The following is a 19,212-nucleotide window of genomic DNA, read 5'->3' on the forward strand; positions in this document are numbered from 1 at the left end:
TAGGATAGGATAGGATAGGATAGGATAGGATAGGATAGGATAGACCAGGTTGGAAGAGACCTTCGAGATCATCGCGTCCAACCCATCAACCAATCCAACCCACCTAAACAACTAACCCATGGCACCAAGCACCCCATCAAGGCTCCTCCTGAACACCTCCAGTGATGGTGACTCCACCACCTCCCTGGGCAGCACATTCCAATGGGCAATCACTCTCTCTGTATAGAACTTCTTCTTAACATCCAGCCTAAACCTCCCCCGGCGCAGCCTGAGACTGTGTCCTCTTGTTCTGGTGCTGGCTGCCTGGGAGAAGAGATCAATATCTGCCTGGCTACAACCTCCCTTCAGGTAGTTGTAGACAGCAATAAGGTCACCCCTGAGTCTCCTCCTCTCCAGGCCAAGCAACCCCAGCTCCCTCAGCCTCTCCTCATAGGGCTTGTGTTCCAAACCCCTCACCAACTTTGTTGCCCTTCTCTGGACACCTTCCAGCAACTCAACATCCTTCCTAAACTGAGGGGCCCAGAACTGGACACAGGACTCAAGGTGTGGCCTAACCAATGCAGCGTACAATGTACAGGTAAGGAGTAGCCTCAGAGGCTGTGTCTCTGGTTCCAAAAGACATACAAACGGGACTTAATCTGCAAGGTTCTTGTCCCTGAGAACCTCATGGAGAGGCAAGGGACAGCTTGGAGCACCACAGAGACAGCTTAGTTTTCTCTCATTTTAAATATCCAATTCTCTTTTTACCTTTGTGCTTTAATTCCATTTCTTCTCATTTTCTCTCTCTCTCTCTCACACACATACTTTATCAGTTTCCTTCTCTCTCATTCTCCAAACTCAAGCTTCAAGCTCAACCCCGTATGTCACACTCTACACCACCAGTCCACAGCACCCATCACCACCCCTGCCCTTGCCCCTTTCTCCAACCCTTTAGGCACAGCCATGCCTTGCTTGCACAGAGCTGGGAACGTCTCCTCCTTGAGCCCCATGTGTCAGACCTGCCCCAGGCAAGAGAGCCCCACAGCACCACACAACTCATGTGCTGAGCCACAGGACACAAAGTTTATTGGCTGCAGCCAGGGCAGGGACAAGCATTGCAGTGGGGAACACAACACAGGCACAGCCTGTCAGCAAGGCTCCAAATCTCCAGGCCTCCTCACCAACAGGGCTTCAGACACTGGTGTCCACCATGGCATCCCCAGGCACCTGGCCGTTCACACTTGTGGCTTCCTCTTCAAACACTCTTTGGAAGGCGACTTTGAAGGAATATTGGAAACGGCACTGCTGGCAGCTGCCCATCAGGAAATAAAGGGCTGGTTTGATGGAGCTGTTCAGTGAGCCCAGCAGAAAAGCTGTCATTGATGTGATTTCTGGAAATAATGCATATGAATGGGGAAGATAGATGGAAACCTCTACAATGAAAGGAATACCAAGGGCAATGGAGAAGAGCATGCTGAGCAGGACAGCAATGTTGAGTTTCCCTGGGGGTCTTCTCCGTGAACCGCGTTGGAGTTTGATGAACAGGGCCAGGCTGGAAACCAGCATCAGGGATGAAAACATGGTGCAGATGGCAATAATTACTCCAGCATAGCTTCCAGCAAAGGTAGAGTTAAGAATCCTCAGGAAATAAAAAAGTATATTCAGAAGTACTAGCACGAGAAGCACAACAACAGAGAAGGACTCTGGGCAGCAGCGGCGATACCAAGTTGGAAACAAAACATCCAGGCACCGCTCCACACTCAGTGCAGCCTGCAGACCCAGGCTGCTGAGGCCAAACACCTGGCACAGAACTGCAGCAAAATATACCACATTTAAGTATGATGAAATTGATTCATAAAAACAAAATGCAGGTAAGCTCAAGGCAGCCAACATGAGCAGAAAACAGATGGCGAGCAGGATTAAGTCAAGAAAAGCAAGTTGTGTGATGGTGTGAGTGAAACACTTATTCCTATGGATGTCCATGAGCCACATGACTAAGCCATTCCCCACAAGTCCACAGAGAGAAACTCCCATGCACACAACAGCCATTGTCTTCAATTCAAGTAATAGAAAGCAGGTGTGGTCATTATCTTCCCCATAGTCCACATATTCAGGAGTCAAGTTGCCCAGAGGAGCGACTGTTGTGATGGTCCCCTCCATGAATGACCCTTCTTTGCGTGGCTGCCTTCTCCCTCTGCCACCACCTCCTAGGAGAGATAGGAAGGAGAAAGAAACGAAACACATTCCTGTTATCAGTGCTTGTCTCTTTGACCATGACCCCAGGCCAGCCCCAGGCGTCCCCAGGAAGGACCTCAATCAATGTTGTGCCCAGGACAGGCTCCCACCCCTCCAGTTCTCTCCCTAGCCAGGAAACATCTCCCACCTATTCGTCCCTGTAAGGGGTTAATACAACCTCCCCTCCCTCGCTCTTCCTCCCGTCTCTCCCCGCAGCTGGTTGGGGATAAACAAGAGTGCTGCAGGCCGAGATTCAGTGCAGAGCAATGGAAACTTGCTGCCCTCTTGCAGGGCTATCGGATCACACAAAACAGACGGGGGTGGGAGCAGTGGAGGGGAGGGCGTAAGAGGAAGGGAGAAATAACGGGAAAGAAACGGAAGCAAAATACCTGATGGGTTGCGCAGATCCCTGCGCCACGGGCAGACCGCTCCAAGCCCCGCACGAAAGCGAAAGCGAAAGGCACAGAGCAGCTAAGCACAGAGCAGCTAAGCCCGGAGCGAGGAACGCCCCAAAGGCAAAACACGCTGCGAGCCTCACGCAGCGCGGCAGCCCTCACCCCTGCCACGCACAACGGTGCCCGCAGTGGGGTAGCAGAGACGATCCAGCTGAAACCACTGCAGTCCCTGGACTCCTGCTTCCTGGTGCCTGCCCTGCGGCAGCTCCATGGCACAGACCCTCTGGGGAGTTTGCCGGCTTGCCAGGAAAAGAAGGGTGGTGCTGGCTGCTGGGGACACCCACTTCACTTCAGCTTTCTTCTCCTGTCCCCACTCCACTTCAGCTTTCTTCTCCATGCCTCAGGAGCAGACCCTGACCCACACACATCACGTCCTGTGCTCAAGAGACTCCCCTCACAATCTCATCACATCAGTGACAGCTTTGCCTCACATGTCCCAAGGACTCGTCTTGTCAGTAGCAGTTGGTCAAGTCACTGCCTCTGTTTCCTTCTGCAGCTCTCCAGCCTCCTACCACCATGTCAGTGACTTCTGGCTTCCATGGTGTGTACCTGCTGCTGGACCAAGAGATCCTCCACACCAGGCCATCACCAGTGTGTGGACATCAACAGCATGAGGGCTTCAGCTGCTGTCTCTGGTGAAAGTCCCCAGGTGAAGAGTAGCCTCAGATCTGGTTTCTGTAGTTCATTGAGGCTGGAAATGGGACTTAAGCTGCAATATTCTTGTCTCTGCAAACTTCATCCATTGAACAGGTTGCCCAGGGAGGTGGTGGAAGCCTCATCCCTGGAGGTTTTTAAGTCCAGGCTGGATGTGGCTCTGGCAACCTGATACAGTGTGAGGAGTCTCTGCCCCTGGCAGGGCGGGGTGGAACTGGATGATCCTTGAGGTCGCTTCCAACCCTAACAATTCTATGATTCTATGATCCATAGAGACAGCTCACTTTGTTCTCTCTTGAGCTTTAAAATTACTTGTTCCTTTGTCCCCTTCTCTCTGTTCTCTTCATCTGTCTCTCTCACAGTCTTTCTCAGGTTCCTTCACTCTTTCTCATTCTCCAAACTCAAGCTCCAAGCTCACCCCATCTCTCCCTCTACACCACCAGTCTCACTGCACTCAACACCACCCCTGCCCTTGCCCCTTTCTCCAACCCTTTAGGCACAGCCATGCCTTGCTTGCACAACAGAGCTGGGAACATCTCCCCCTTGAGCCCCATGTGTCAGACCTGCCCCAGGCAAGAGAGCCCCACAGCACCACACAACTCATGTGCTGAGCCACAGGACACAAAGTTTATTGGCTGCAGCCAGGGCAGGGACAAGCATTGCAGTGGGGAACACAACACAGGCACAGCCTGTCAGCAAGGCTCCAAATCTCCAGGCCTCCTCACCAACAGGGCTTCAGACACTGGTGTCCACCATGGCATCCCCAGGCACCTGGCCGTTCACACTTGTGGCTTCCTCTTCAAACACTCTTTGGAAGGCGACTTTGAAGGAATATTGGAAACGGCACTGCTGGCAGCTGCCCATCAGGAAATAAAGGGCTGGTTTGATGGAGCTGTTCAGTGAGCCCAGCAGAAAAGCTGTCATTGATGTGATTTCTGGAAATAATGCATATGAATGGGGAAGATAGATGGAAACCTCTACAATGAAAGGAATACCAAGGGCAATGGAGAAGAGCATGCTGAGCAGGACAGCAACGTTGAGTTTCCCTGGGGGTCTTCTCTGTGAACCGCATTGGAGTTTGATGAACAGGGCCAGGCTGGAAACCAGCATCAGGGATGAAAACATGGTGCAGATGGCAATAATTACTCCAGCATAGCTTCCAGCAAAGGTAGAGTTAAGAATCCTCAGGAAATAAAAAAGTATATTCACACCTACAGGCATAACAAGCACAATGATGGAGAAGGACTCTGGGCAGCAGTGACGATACCAAGTTGGAAACAAAACATCCAGGCACCGCTCCACACTCAGTGCAGCCAGCAGACCCAGGCTGCTGAGGCCAAACACCTGGCACAGAACTGCAGCAAAATATACCACATTTAAGTATGATGAAATTGATTCATAAAAACAAAATGCAGGTAAGCTCAAGGTAGCCAACATGAGCAGAAAACAGATGGCGAGCAGGATTAAGTCAAGAAAAGCAAGTTGTGTGATGGTGTGAGTGAAACGGTTCTGCTTCCCATGGGTGTCCATGAGCTGCATGACTAAGCCATTCCCCACAAGTCCACAGAGAGAAACCCCCATGCACACAACAGCCATTGCCTTCAATTCAAGTAATAGAAAGCAGATGTGGTCAATATCTTTCCCATAGTCCACGTATTCAGGAGTCAAGTTCCTCAGAGGAGCGACTGTTGTGATGGTCCCCTCCATCAATGACCCTTCTTTGTGTGGCTGCCTTCTCCCTCTGCCACCACCTCCTAGGAGAGACAGGAAGTGATGAACAGAATATTCTCATTAACAGAATAACAGAGTAGATAAGAATTTTCCTTGTTAGCTGAAATGCTGGAATGAAGGGCAGGGGAGAGGAGTTGGCAGACAGCCTCTGCATGGATAAGGAATAGCAGGATTTTTCAGTGACTTACTTCTGTTAGTCCTAGACAAGATGGGTTTTGTATTACATAATGGACACCTGGATGAGATGTATACTTCTGCTATTTTTAGATAGACAATCTTTGTATAGATAGGAAGCATCTGGGCTTTCCTGCAAAATATTGACATACCTCTGTCATGACAGGTAACTTTTTGTATAAAAGTTTGCCCAAAGCTGTCTGAAGACACACAGGTCTTTGGAAACGATTCTGCCTGTGTCCGGCGCTGAAATAGAAGCATAACACAAGACACTTGCTGAGTCTCTTGTGTACCTTTCTCTAAGTCAATTTGGTGACCGCGGCAGGACGACTCTGTTTGGCTGCAGGACCTGCTGAGGAGCCGGACCTCTCAGGGCCCGCCAAGAGATTCTCGAGGAGAGCTCCGCTGCTCCTCAGATCGCTGCAGGAACAGACCAGACTGCCAGCTAAGAGAAGGTTTGCTTCCATAAGAGGGGTAACTCCGTAAGGCGCGAGGGGACGCCCTGCGCGCGGCATTTATTGCACCCCTAGGTTAAAGAGCTCTTGGGTTGGGACCAGGGGGGTCCCAAAGGTAACTGTAAGCATTGTTTATATTATGAACAGTGTTTGTAGTGTGGGACCAGGGGGGTCCCAAAGGGAACTATAAGCATTGTTTATATGTTATGAACAGTGTTTGTAGTGTGGGACCAGGGGGGTCCCAAAGGTAACTATAAGCATTGTTTATATGTTATGAACAGTGTTTGTAGTGTGGGACCAGGGTGGTCCCAAAGGTAACTATAAGCATTGTTTATATGTTATGAACAGTGTTTGTAGTGTGGGACCAGGGGGGTCCCAAAGGGAACTATAAGTATTGTTTATATTATGAACAGTGTTTGTAGTGTGGGACCAGGGGGGTCCCAAAGGGAACTATAAGCATTGTTTATATGTTATGAACATTGTTTGTAGTGTGGGACCAGGGGAGTCCCAAAGGGAACTATAAGAATCGTTTAAGTGTGCGAGGGGCCAAGAGGGTCCCTAAAGAACATAAAGTATTAGAAATATTGTTTAGGTTTTGAATGTGTGGCTGAGTGTGTGTGGCCAATACCTGTGTGCTAAGGACAGGTCATTATTGTTGTAATTGTATTTGTTTTGTGTTCTGTGTGCTGTGAAAAGACAGTACTGTGCTGTATTGTGTAAAATGGGAGGGAGGCAAAGGAGTGAGACCCCAAGACATAGCCCACTTGGTTGTATAATTGCCCACTGGGGGGAAATTGGAGGCCCCCCAGGAGGGTCAACAAATCAAAAGACTCAAATATTGTACCTGGTGGTGGCTATTATATGAATTAGACAGTGGAGAGAAATGGCCTGGAAATGGGAGGCTGTAGTATGATGCTTTACTGCAATTGGTGTTGTTTTTAAGAAGAGAAAAGAAATGGGATGAGACAATATATGCTGATATGCTTTTCTATCCCCGAGAGCATCCAGAGTTTCAAAGGGACTGTGGTATCAGAGCTCCCTCTGATCCAATGGTTTTGGCCCTTGAAAAAGAAAACAAGGCCAAGAATAAGAGGCAGACACGGTTGAAAAGGTGTTGCTCTGTGTGCAGCATAGGGCAGAGGTGTTTTAAACTCAAGGAATTAAAGGACCTGCCTGAATGTTATCAATCTCCAGGAAAATTGCAAGGGGTAGTGACAGAGTTCAGAAAATAATGCAGGAAGCTCTGGGAGTGGCAGCAATTCAGAGAGTGACACCGGAGTCAGTTCCCAGAGCTACGCTCAGGGAAGCCCAGTGGCAAGAAGGACCCGAGGACAGCAAGCAAACGCCCCGGCTTCCCAGGCACTCATTCGAGCCCCGCTGCAACAAGCAGTAGGGCCTGAGGGGGACCCAGTTTGGATTAAGGTGCCTTTTACAAGTCATGATTTGGATAGTTGGAGAGAAAAGGCTAAAAATTATCGTCACGATCCCACAGGCACGGCTACACATTTCCGATTCATGATCAGGCAGCACAATCCAGACTGGGACGATATCCAGTTACTATTAGAACAAATGACTGAAACAGAGAAACAATTGGAAAACATGGATTGGAGCTAGCAACAGAAAGAATTCAAACCCGGGGAGGGGGGGCAAACATTGCAGATGTATTCCCACTCCAAAATCCGGAATGGAATACGAACAATGCCCTGCAAAGGACTAGATTGGAGGAATACCGGGAGTTTGTAGCCAGGGGAACAGAAAAAGCCATTCCGAAAGCAATTGACTGGTCTGTGTTATACTCAGTCAGACAAGGACCTGGTGAATCACCCTCGGAATTCTTAGATAAGCTGAGGGAAGTCATGAGGAAAAACACCTCTCTTGACCCCGGATCAGAAGCAGGTATACAACAACTGCTATCACTATTTATTGGGCAATCTGCTAGTGATAGCAGAAAGAAGCTGCAAAAGTTGTCACCCCCGCAGGGAAGGGATTTAGAGGCACTTTTGGATGTAGCATGGAGAGTATTCTCTAACAGGGAAGAAGTGTGCCCAGGGTAATGACAGTGGAAAAATAACCTGTTATGATGCTAAAGAAGTACCCTGTCAGTGGTAGATAGAAGCAAGAACTAATAATGAGAAAGGAAGGTTGATAGGGCAAAGTGGTATTAACACAAATCTCAGTAAACCACTCTCTGTTAAATTTGACCTGTCACAAAAAGATTATTGTTCAGTTCTTTTTTTATCATGGAATCGAAACAAGGACTAAGCATGAGATTCCAACTGTTGCTAAGAATTCATTTGTGAAGCTTGCTGAAAATATTGCCAAAGCCTTAAGAGTAACTAACTGTTTTGTTTGTGAAGGGACTAATCAAGGTGATCCTGGCACTCCTCTCTGTATGCTTAACAGAATTATAAGAGCCTAAGCATTGTTAACAAGCAGGTGATCGGAACCAATGTGAGAGGGTTAGACAGACCAGTCAATGATGTGGAACCTGGAGATTATGTCTATGTCAGATCTCTTTCAGAGAACCCTCTGGATCCCACGTGGACTGGACCATATCAGGTGTTACTGACATCCTTCACAGCCATCAAAATCAAGGAACAAGCTGCTTGGACTTAACCACACCAGAGTCAAGAAGACCTCAGCGAGAGAATGGAAACTTGAATCCCAGGGACCCCTGAAGCTCAAGTTCTATCAATAATTGTGATTTGTTTGTTGGTTGATACTATTGAGGGATGGAAAGGAAATACGTACTTAAATGTTAGTCAAAAATTGGCTTTGCAAACTAATCTCTCTAACTGTTGGATAATACTACTGTTAGTTTTGATTAAGATAATTATGTGTAGTGGAAAGAGTGGTGTAGAATCCTACCAGAAGTATAAAAATGATAAACTCAGACATGAGCTGGAAACAGGACATTATTTTAAGAAAATATAGGATAGGAATATACTCTTGGCTGTAAGAAAGGGGGGAATTGATGAACAGAATATTCTCATTAACAGAATAACAGAGTAGATAAGAATTTTCCTTGTTAGCTGAAATGCTGGAATGCAGGGCGGGGGAGAGGAGTTGGCAGACAGCCTCTGCATGGATAAGGAATAGCAGGATTTTTCAGTGACTTACTTCTGTTAGTCCTAGACAAGATGGGTTTTGTATTAGATAATGGACACCTGGATGAGATGTATACTTCTGCTATTTTTAGATAGATAATCTTTGTATAGATAGGAAGCATCTGGACTTTCCTGCAAAATATTGACATACCTCTGTCATGACAGATAACTTTTTGTATAAAAGTTTGCCCAAAGCTGTCTGAAGACACACAGGTCTTTTGAAACGATTCTGCCTGTGTCCGGCGCTGAAATAGAAGCATAATACAAGACACTTGCTGAGTCTCTTGTGTACCTTTCTCTAAGTCAGAAGGAGAAAGAAGCGAAACACATTCCTGTTATCAGTGCTTGTCTCTTTGACCATGATCCCAGGCCAGCCCCAGGCGTCCCCAGGAAGGACCTCAATCAATGTTGTGCCCAGGACAGGCTCCCACCCCTCCAGTTCTCTCCCTAGCCAGGAAACATCTCCCACCTATTCGTCCCTGTAAGGGGTTAATACAACCTCCCCTCCCTCGCTCTTCCTCCCGTCTCTCCCCGCAGCTGGTTGAGGATAAACAAGAGTGCTGCAGGCCGAGATTCATTGCAGAGCAATGGAAACTTGCTGCCCTCTTGCAGGGCTATCGGATCACACAAAACAGACGGGGGTGGGAGCAGTGGAGGGCGTAAGAGGAAGGGAGAAATAACGGGAAAGAAACGGAAGCAAAATACCTGATGGGTTGTGCAGATCCCTGTGCCACGGGCAGACCGCTCCAAGCCCCGCACGAAACCGAAAGCGAAAGGCACAGAGCAGCTAAGCACAGAGCAGCTAAGCCCGGAGCGAGGAACGCCCCAAGGGCAAAACACGCTGCGAGCCTCACGCAGCGCGGCAGCCCTCACCCCTGCCACGCACAACGGTGCCCGCAGTGGGGTAGCAGAGACGATCCAGCTGAAACCACTGCAGTCCCTGGACTCCTGCTTCCTGGTGCCTGCCCTGCGGCAGCTCCATGGCACAGACCCTCTGGGGAGTTTGCCGGCTTGCCAGGAAAAGAAGGGTGGTGCTGGCTGCTGGGGACACCCACTTCACTTCAGCCTTCTTCTCCATGCCTGAGGAGCAGACCCTGACCCACACATTACGTGGCCACATCACTCTGTCTCCTCCTGCCCTCCTCCACCTTCGTCCCACAATGTAAGTGGCTTGTGGGTACTACTCTCTGTACCTGCTGCTGGATCAAGAGACCCTCCACACCAGGCCATCACCATCACATGTGTAGACATAAAGAGCATAATGCCTTCACTTGCTGCCTCTGGTGAAAGTCCCCAGGCAAGGAGTCTCCTCAGAGTTTGTGCCTTTGGTTGCATGTGGCTGGAAATGGGACTTAAGTTGCAAGACTCTTGTCTCTGCAAACCTCAATTCTCATATCCATGGAGACAGCTCACTTTGCTCTCTCCTGAACTTTACCATTATTTTTTCCATTGTCCTTTCCTTTCCTACTTTCCTGGTGGGGAGCTGCTAGCAGCACTGTTTCCAATGCTCCATCAGATTTGCCTTCCAAAGACTGAAGAGGAAGTGACAAGGTAGGAGAGCAGCCAGGTGCAGAAACCACTTCTGGTCCTTGGATAGCATCAGAATCCCAGCCAATGAGGGGGAGCAGTGTCCTCCTCTCCACTTGCCATGAGAAATGACCAGTGTCCACTCAGGGAACAGCACGAGAGCTTTGCCCACTGCCTCTAATCGCGTCTCTGACACCCGCAGGTCTCCTCTCAGATTACATTTCATGGGGTGCTTTTATCTACAAGGGCTTCCTGTCACACAAGCTCATCCTTTAGCACCACAGGGACTGGCATTTTCCTTGCTTCTTTCCTCTCCCTCTTCAGTGCCTTTTCCTTCTTCCAAATACCTCTTCTTGGGAGTTACTGCCTATGCTTGTCATCCCCGAGTCTGATGTCCTCCAGGTATGATTTTGATTTCATGTGGTGAACACATGGTAAGGAACAAGGTCCACAGTCTGTTTTAGGGAGTCCAGCCTGGAGCTGTAGGAGCTGGAACCAAAGATAGAGTTGAAACAAGGCTGGAGCATAGACTCAAGGTCCATCCAGAAGAAGAAAATGGAGGCAGGTCTTCAGATAGATGCAATTCCTCAAAAATTCCTCCTGCACAACCTGGTTGCTCAGGACAGGCCCTAACCAGAGCCTCTTGTCCCAGAAGCAGGGGCTGAATGGGTGGGGTCAAAGCAAATAAGGTTGGCTCTTGCCCTCAGGATCTTGGAAGAGAGAATCAGAGTGCCTTACATGGATGCTTTAGTGTGTGATATTGTTCAATCATAATTCAGCAGATGAAGTCCCTTCATTCCACTTTCACACAGGTCTGAGCCTATAAAGCCCAGCTCTTCCTTATCCTTCAGTGACAACATCTCTTTTTCTTTCTTCACCTCTACTGTGACAAACATTTGACAGAACCATCAAACTGGTTTGGGTTAGAAGGGACCTCAGAGATCATCTAGGTCCCAGTCCCTGCCACTAGATGAGGCTGCTCAAGGCCCCATCCAACCTGGTTCAGAACACTTCCAAATCTGAAGCCTCCACAACATCAGTGGGCACTGAACAAAGCCCTCATGTTGTTGCCCATCTGCCCAGCAGTGGTTTCCTATGGTTGAGGGTCACTGGCTGGTTTCTGTCAGCTGTCTGCCTCCTGTGTTGACTGATGGAGCTTTCCCCATGCAGCCAAGGGATGCTGCTGGGAAGTAACAGGGGAGAACATTACTTCACAAAACTGTCCCCAAACCTTCCTGCTCTGGGATAATGTCCCTTTCACACACTTCCCTCTTTGTATTTAACCACCTGGCCAGCATCATTCCTCACTGACATGATGGTTGTCTCCGTAGCCTCCACGCTAAATGTTTTGCTTGCTTTTATCTCAGCACAGCTTGTCTCCTGTGGTGTAGAGGTGATACCAAAGATACTAGCAGCATGTTCCACATTTAGGCATTCATTTTGAAGAAGACTGTGAGAGGGTGAAGTACCCATAAGGGAGAACTAGAAGCCTTGGATGACCAGATACACACAGTGGAAGCAGAAGTCCTTTACATGCTCAGATGAAGCTGGAAGAGAGCAGAGGATACAAAGGATACAAAGACAGTGACATGGCCAAATACTACTGACAAGATCACTGTCCACAGGACATGTGAGGGGAAGCTGTCACTGATGTGATGAGATTGTGAGAGGAATCTCTTGAGCACATGGCATGATCTGTGGGTGAAGGTCTGCTCCTTGGGCATGAAAAAGGAGGATGAAGCAGAGCAGGTGAACTCAGCCACCATCACCAGTCTCTTTGTCCTGTCACACCTGGAAGCTCCACAGAGGCTCTGTGTGCCAGAGCTCCTGCAGTAGCAGCACAGTTCCCAGGAGCACTAAGAAGTAGGAGACCATAAGTGAGCAGGTGAGTGTTGTCTCCTGTCCAGGGAGAGGATTGGATGGGTGGGCGCTGATCACAAGCATGACTGGTGGCAGGGTCCTTCATCGAGCAGCCTGGGGGTGGTGTGGCATGGTAAGGAAAGGTATCAGGTGCTGAGAACAGCAACGTTCCTCATTTCCTTCTCCTTAGTCTCTCTTAGGACGTGGTGGGAGAAAGAGAAGGCAGCTTCGCAGCGCAGGGTCACTCACTATGGATGAGACCGTCACAACAGACCTCTCTCCAACATGCCTGACTACAACATACCCAGAACCTGAAAAATCTTACTATTTTTGGTGTAAAAAACCAAGGGATGACATCCTGATAAGTACTGGTGTCTTCGCTTGCACCTCTGTGTGTGGGCTTGTGGGCAATGCGGCGGTCCTGTGGCTGCTGGGCTTCTGCATGAAGCGGAATCCCTTCACCGTCTATGTCCTGAACCTGGCCGTCGCTGACTGCTCTCTGCTCCTGATCCTGCTTGCAAAATTCACATTAGACTTTATTTTATGGGTCTCTTGTATTGAGGAGTATGAGTGGGAATTAGCCAGTGCCATCCTGTTCCCTCTCTTCCTGTTTTGCTATTTTGCTGGCATGTATCTGCTGACAGCCATGAGCGTGGAGCGCTGCCTGGCTGTTTGGTTCCCAGCTTGGTACCGGTGCCACCGCCCTAAGCACTTGTCAGGCATCCTATGTGGGGTGCTCTGGGCTCTTGCTGCAGTTTCTATTCTGCTGCTGATTCTGACTTGTGTTTTTACTGAAAGCTGTACTGAAGCATTCAAGGGTTTAAGCATTGTGCATATTGCCCTGTTCGCTTCGGTCCCATTGCTTTCCAACCTGGCCCTGTTCATCAGACGACACCCAGGCAAACTCTATGTTGCTGTCCTGCTCAGTGTCCTCTTCCTGGCTGTCTTAGGGATTCCTTTCAGTGTGGAGACTTTAGTTTCTTTTTATTATCCACAAGAATTTTGGGAATCTTTTCTGCTGGCCTCACTGAACAGCTCCATCAATCCCGTCATTTCCTTCCTGGTGGGCAGCTGCCAGCACTGTCGGATCCAATGCTCCATCAAAGTTGCTTGCCAAAGACTGTTTGAAGAGGGAGCCACCAGTGAGGAGAGGAGCCAGGTGCCTGGGGATGCTGTGATGGAAACCAGTATGTGAAGCCCTGATGGCAAGGAGGTCTGGAGAGGTGGAACCTGGCACACAGATGTCCCACTCCAACTGTTTTCATTGCCTCAAAAAGTGCTACTGAAGGGCCGGTGTGCACATGGCGCTCTGCACAGCCCTGGGTATGGGGGGAGTGAGTGAAAAGGGCAGACTTCCAGGGAAGCAGGAGGGAGCAGGGGGCCGGAGGAAGCCTCGGCTCGGCTCCGATCTCCTCTTCCCCCCTTCTCCCGCTGCTCCGCACTGCCTAATCTGCACGGCCCCGCACCGCTCCCCTCGCCACTGCCTGCGGGTCCAGACGGCTCCGCGGCAGGCAGCCACCGGGCGCCTCTCCGCTCCCACCGCCGGCGCCGCTCCGCCCGGCGCCGCTCGCTGCCTGCGGCCCGGACACAAGCCACGAAGCTCGGCCCTGCTCCCCCCTGCCGCCAAGAAACTCGGAACTGCTCCTGTGACAATGTCCCCATCTTCAAGGCAGGGAAATGGGGATAGCCCTTCTCTTGCATGTGTGTTTTGCCCACTGCTTTTCCCTCCCATTTTCCCTCTGCTCCGGCTTCAATCTAATAAATTCAGCTCATCAGCCGCTTGGGGTCGTTTCGCCTTCCTTTGCTCCAAGGGAATCCTTTGAACCGTAACACAGCTACCCCGCACCGGCTGCTGGCCAGGCTTGGGAAGGAGAGGACCAGGGCATAAGAGGCTGTGCTTGTGCAGGGTCCCCACTGCAATGCCCATCCCTGCCCTGGCCCCTGCCCAGAAACTCTGTGTCCTGTGGCTGAGCAGATGAGATGTGTGGTGTTTTGGGTTTCTCTTGCCTGAGGTAGGCCTGACACATGGGTCCAGAGGGAGACTTCTCCAGATGGGTTGATAAAGCAAAGCAAGGCAAGGCTGTGCCTAAAGAAATGGGCAAGGTCACAGCTGGTGTTGGGAAATGTGGGGTTAGTGCTGTACAGAGTGAGAGACAAGGTGAGCTTGAGTTTGGAGTATGAGAAAGAGAGAAGGAACCCAAGAAAGAGTCTGCAGGAGAGAGATGGCAAGAGAGAAAGGGAGGAAGAAAGAATGCAAGAAAGAAAAAGAAATGAAGAAACTAGAAAGAGAGGATGAAAGGAAGAATGAGAAAGAAAGTGACTGTCAGATGAGGTTTGCAGAGACAAGAGCCTTGTAGCTTAAGTCCCATTTCCAGCAATATGGAACCACAGACAATCTCTGAGGCTATTCCTCCGTTGGGGATATCACCACAAGCAGCAGGTGAAGCCCTGATGCTGTTAAATGTTCACACACAGGTGATGGCCCAGTGTGCAGGGTCTCTTGGTCCAGCAGCAGGCACACACACTGTCAGGAGGGTGAGCCTCAAGTGGTGGGATGAAACAGGAGGACAGCAGGAGGAGACAAAGAGGGTGGCATGACCAAGTCCCACTGACAAGATCTCCGTCCATGGGACATGTGAGGGGAAGCTGCCACTGATGTGACGAGATTGTGAGGGGAGTCTCTTGAGCACAGGATGTGATCTGTGGGCAAAGATCTGCTCCTTGGGCACGAAGAAGGAGGCTGAAGCAGAGCAGGTGTCCCCAGCAGCCATCATCAATCTCTTTGTCCTGTCAGGCCTCAAAGCTCCACAGAGACCCTGTGTGCCAGAGCTACTGCAGCAGCAACACTGTTCCCAGCAGCACCAAGCAGTAGGAGACCTTTACTGTGCAGGTGAGTGATGCCTCCTCTCCAGAGAGAGGATTGGATGGGTGGGCACTGGTCATAAGCATAACAGGTGCAGGGTCCTTCACTGACCAATTTGGGGCTGGTGTGGGGTCATGAGGAAAGATGGCAAGTGCTGAGAACAGCAATGTTCCTCATTTCCTTCTATTTCTTAGTCTCTCCTAGGACATAGTGAGAGAAAGAGAAGGCAGTCACGCAGGGCTGGGTCACTCACCATGGAGGAGGCCATCACAACAGACCCCTCTCTAATACAAATGAATACAACATATGAAGAACTTGGAAGAGAGTACTACATTTGGTGTAAAACACAAAGCTATACTGTCTTGGTAATTGCCTATGTCTGTACTTCCATCTGTGTGTGTGGGCTTGTGGGCAATGCGGTGGTCCTGTGGCTCCTGGGCTTCCGCATAAAGCAGAATCCCTTCACCGTCTATGTCCTGAACCTGGCCGTCGCTGACTTCTCTCTGCTCCTGATCCTGCTTGCAAAACTCACTCTATACATTGCTACATCAGTCTCTTGTATTGACTATTTTGTTTTCTATTACTCCAATGCTATCCTGTTCGTTCTGTTCCAGGGTTGTTATTTGGCTGGCATGTATCTGCTGACAGCCATGAGCGTGGAGCGCTGCCTGGCTGCTTTGCTCCCAGTTTGGTACCGGTGCCACCGCTCAAAGCACTGCTCAGCAATCATGTGTGGGTTGCTCTGGACTCTCGCTATACTCTTTGTTTCCTCAATATTTCTTCCTGATGCTCTTGGTACAGGGAATTACCATATCCTTTATAATTTCAGCATTGTGAATTTTGTTCTGTTTGCTTCCATCCCACTGCTTTCCAACCTGGTCCTGTTCATCAAACTCCGATGTGGCTCCAAGGGACGACACCCAGGCAAACTCTATGTTGCTGTCCTGCTCAGTGTCCTCTTCCTGGTTGTCTTAGGGTTTCCTTTCAGTGTGGAGGGTTTCTTTTCTGAGTTTTATCCAGATCAATTTTATATTTCTTTTCTACTGGCCTCACTGAACAGCTCCATCAATCCTGTCATTTACTTCCTGCTGGGCAGCTGCCGGCAGCACCGGTTCCAATGCTCCATCAGAGTTGCCTTCCAAAGACTGTTTGAAGACGGAGCCACCAGTGAGGAGAGGAACCAGGTGCCTGGGGATGCTGTGATGGAGACCAGCATCTGAGACATGTCTGGTGAGAAGGCCTGGAGATGTGGAGCCTGGAAAACAGGTGTCCCGCTCCAAGTGTTTTCATTGCTTCAAAGAGGGCTACTGAAGAGCACATGGCGCTCTGTACAGCTCTGGCTACGGGGGGAGTGAATGAAAAGGGCAGACTTCCAGAAAAGCAGGAGGGAGCAGGGGGCCAGAGGAAGCCTCGGCTCGGCTCCGCTCCGCTCTCCTCCTCCCCGCTTCCTCCGCCGCTCCTCACTGCCTACTTTGCACGGCCCTGCACCTCTCCGCTCCCACCGCCGGCGCCGCTCCGCCCGGCGCCGCTCGCTGCCTGCGGCCCGGACACAAGCCACGAAGCTCGGCCCTGCTCCCCCCTGCCGCCAATGAAACTCGGAACTGCTCCTGCGACAATGTCCCCATCTTCGAGGCAGGGAAATGGGGATAGCCCTTCTCTTGCATGTGTGTTTTGCCCACTGCTTTTCCCTCCCATTTTCCTTCTGCTCCGGCTTCAATCTAATAAACTCAGCTCATCAGCCGCTTGGGGTCGTTTCGCCTTCCTTTGCTCCAAGGGAATCCTTTGAACACAGATACCGCCCACCGGCTGCTGGCCAGTCTTTGGGAAGGGGAGGACCAGGGCATGACAATTGGCTGTACCAGGGCTGTGTTTCCTACTGCAGTGCTCATCCTTGCTCTGGCCCCTGACCAGAAACTCTTTGTCCTGTGGCTGAGCAGATGAGATGTGTGATGTTTTGGGGCTCTCTTGCCTGGGGCAGGCCTGACACATGGGTCCCAGGGGGACCCTTCCCCAGCTCTGTTGCTCAAACAAGGCAGGGCTGTGCCCAAAGGGCTGGAGAAATGGGCAAAGGGCAGGGGTGCTGGTGTGTGGTGTTGGATGAGTGGTGTGGGGAGTGAGAGATGGGGTGAGCTTGAGTTTGGAGAAAGAGAGAAGGAACCTGAGAATGACACTGTGTGAAAGAGAATGGGAGAGAGAGAGCACGGCAAAGGAAGAAGGAAATAAAAAGCAAGAGAGCATGAAAGAAAAAGAGAGAAAGGGACAAATAAATAAAGAGAATTGGAAATTTACAAAGAAACAGAGAGCCAAGTGAGCTGTCTCCATCATGCTGATGGATGACGTTTGCAGAGATAAGACCTTGCAGCTCAAGTCCCATTTCCAGCCCTATGGTACAAGAGACAAATGTTTTTGAGGCTATTACTGAGCTGGGGATTTCACCAGAGGCAGCAGGTGATGCCCTTATGCTGTCAATGTCCACACAGAGGTGATGGCCCAGTGTGGACCGTCTCTTGGTCCAGCAGTAGGCACACACAGTGGGCCCTGGGACACTGATATGGAGGGACAATGCAGTAGGATGGCAGGAGGGCAGGAAGGGGGTGGCCTGACCAAATCCTACTGACATGATCTCTGTGCGTGGGACATGTGAGGGGAAGCTGTCAGTGATGTGATGAGATTGTGAGGGGAGTCTCTTGAGCACGGGATGTGATCTGTAGGCAAAGATCTGCTCCTTGGGCACAAAGAAGAAGGCTGAAGCAGAGCAGGTGTCCCCAGCAGCCATCACCAATCTCTTTGTCCTGTCACTCCTGGAAGCTCCACAGAGGCCTTGTGTGCTGGCACTCTTGCAGCACCACCATTGTTCCCAGGAGCACCAAGCAGTAGGAGACCTTTATTGCACAGGTGAGTGATGCCTCCTCTCCAGAGAGAGGATTGGATGGCTGGGCACTGGTCATAACAGGTGCAGGGTCCTTCATCAAGCAGCTTGGGGCTGGTGTGGGGTTGTGAGGAAAGAAGGCACATGCTGAGAACAGCGATGTTCCTCATTTCCTTCTCCTTCTTTATCTCTCCTAGGACGTGGTGGGAGAAAGAGGAGGCAGCCACGCAGGGCAGGGTCACCAGCCATGGAGGAGACCATCCCAACAGACCCCTCTCTAACATACATGAATACAACATATCCAAAACCTGAAGAATACAATTACATTTGGTGTAAAATTCCAAGATATGGCATCCTTATAATTGGCTGTGTCTACACTTGCATCTGTGTGTGTGGGCTTGTGGGGAATGCGGCGGTCCTGTGGCTCCTGGGCTTCCGCATGAAGCGGAATCCCTTCACCGTCTATGTCCTGAACCTGGCCGTCGCTGACTGCTCTCTGCTCCTGATCCTGCTTGCAAAATTTACACTCTACTTTATTGAATGGGTCTATTGTACTGACTCTATGGAGTTTGGTTTAGCTAATGCTATCCTGTTCATTATGTTCCTGTTTTGTTATGTGGCTGGCATGTATCTGCTGACAGCCATGAGCGTGGAGCGCTGCCTGGCTGCTTTGTTCCCAGTTTGGTACCGGTGCCACCGTTCAAAGCACTGCTCAGCAATCATGTGTGGGCTGCTCTGGACTCTCGCTGTACTCTTTGTTTCCTCAGTGTTTATTCCTTATGCTCTTGGTACATGGAATTACCATATCCTTTCTATTTTCAGCATTGTGAATATTGCCCTGTTTGCTTCCATCCCATTCCTTTCCAACCTGGTCCTGTTCATCAAACTCCAATGTGGCTCCAAGAGACGACACCCTGGCAAACTCTATATTGCTGTCCTGCTCAGTGTCCTCTTTCTGGTTGTCTTAGGGATTCCTTTCAGTTTGGAGATTTTAAATTCTTTTTATCATCTACAAGAATTTTATTATTCACGAGAACGTTTTGTATCTTTTCTGCTGGCCTCACTGAACAGCTCCATCAATCCTCTCCTTTACTTCCTGGTGGGCAGCTGCCAGCACTGTCAGATCCAGTGCTCCATCAGAGTTGCTTTTCGAAGGCTGTTTGAAGAGGGAGCCACCAGTGAGGAGAGGAGGCAGGTGCCTGGGGATGGTGTGATGGAGACAAGTGTCTGAAGCCCTGCTATCGAGGAGGCCTGGAGAGGTGGAACCTGGCACACAGGTGTCCCACTCCAAGTGTTTTCATTG

At 50.1% G+C, this 19,212-nt stretch overlaps 4 protein-coding genes across 4 annotated transcripts; 3 read left to right on the forward strand and 1 right to left on the reverse strand.

Annotated features, from left to right (window-relative positions):
• Positions 1–3,941: 3,941 nt before the first annotated feature.
• LOC104304449 (mas-related G-protein coupled receptor member X4-like) lies at positions 3,942–5,030 on the reverse strand. The gene has a single exon (XM_009905191.2). The coding sequence runs from the start codon at positions 5,028–5,030 to the stop codon at positions 4,059–4,061; it is 972 nt and encodes a 323-aa protein (XP_009903493.2). The 3' UTR covers positions 3,942–4,058.
• Positions 5,031–12,427: 7,397 nt separating this feature from the next.
• On the forward strand, positions 12,428–13,372 carry LOC128898373 (mas-related G-protein coupled receptor member H-like). Its single transcript, XM_054172026.1, has one exon. The coding sequence runs from the start codon at positions 12,428–12,430 to the stop codon at positions 13,370–13,372; it is 945 nt and encodes a 314-aa protein (XP_054028001.1).
• Positions 13,373–15,294: 1,922 nt separating this feature from the next.
• On the forward strand, positions 15,295–16,260 carry LOC104304450 (mas-related G-protein coupled receptor member H-like). The gene has a single exon (XM_009905192.2). It carries the CDS (start codon positions 15,295–15,297, stop codon positions 16,258–16,260), a length of 966 nt encoding a protein of 321 aa, XP_009903494.2.
• A 1,896-nt stretch (positions 16,261–18,156) lies between these two features.
• LOC104304451 (mas-related G-protein coupled receptor member X1-like) lies at positions 18,157–19,140 on the forward strand. The gene has a single exon (XM_009905193.2). The coding sequence runs from the start codon at positions 18,157–18,159 to the stop codon at positions 19,138–19,140; it is 984 nt and encodes a 327-aa protein (XP_009903495.2).
• The last annotated feature ends 72 nt before the right edge of the window (positions 19,141–19,212 follow it).

The sequence above is a fragment of the Dryobates pubescens genome, chromosome 22 (genome assembly GCF_014839835.1).
Source record: "Dryobates pubescens isolate bDryPub1 chromosome 22, bDryPub1.pri, whole genome shotgun sequence".
NCBI classification, from domain to species: Eukaryota; Metazoa; Chordata; class Aves; order Piciformes; family Picidae; genus Dryobates; species Dryobates pubescens.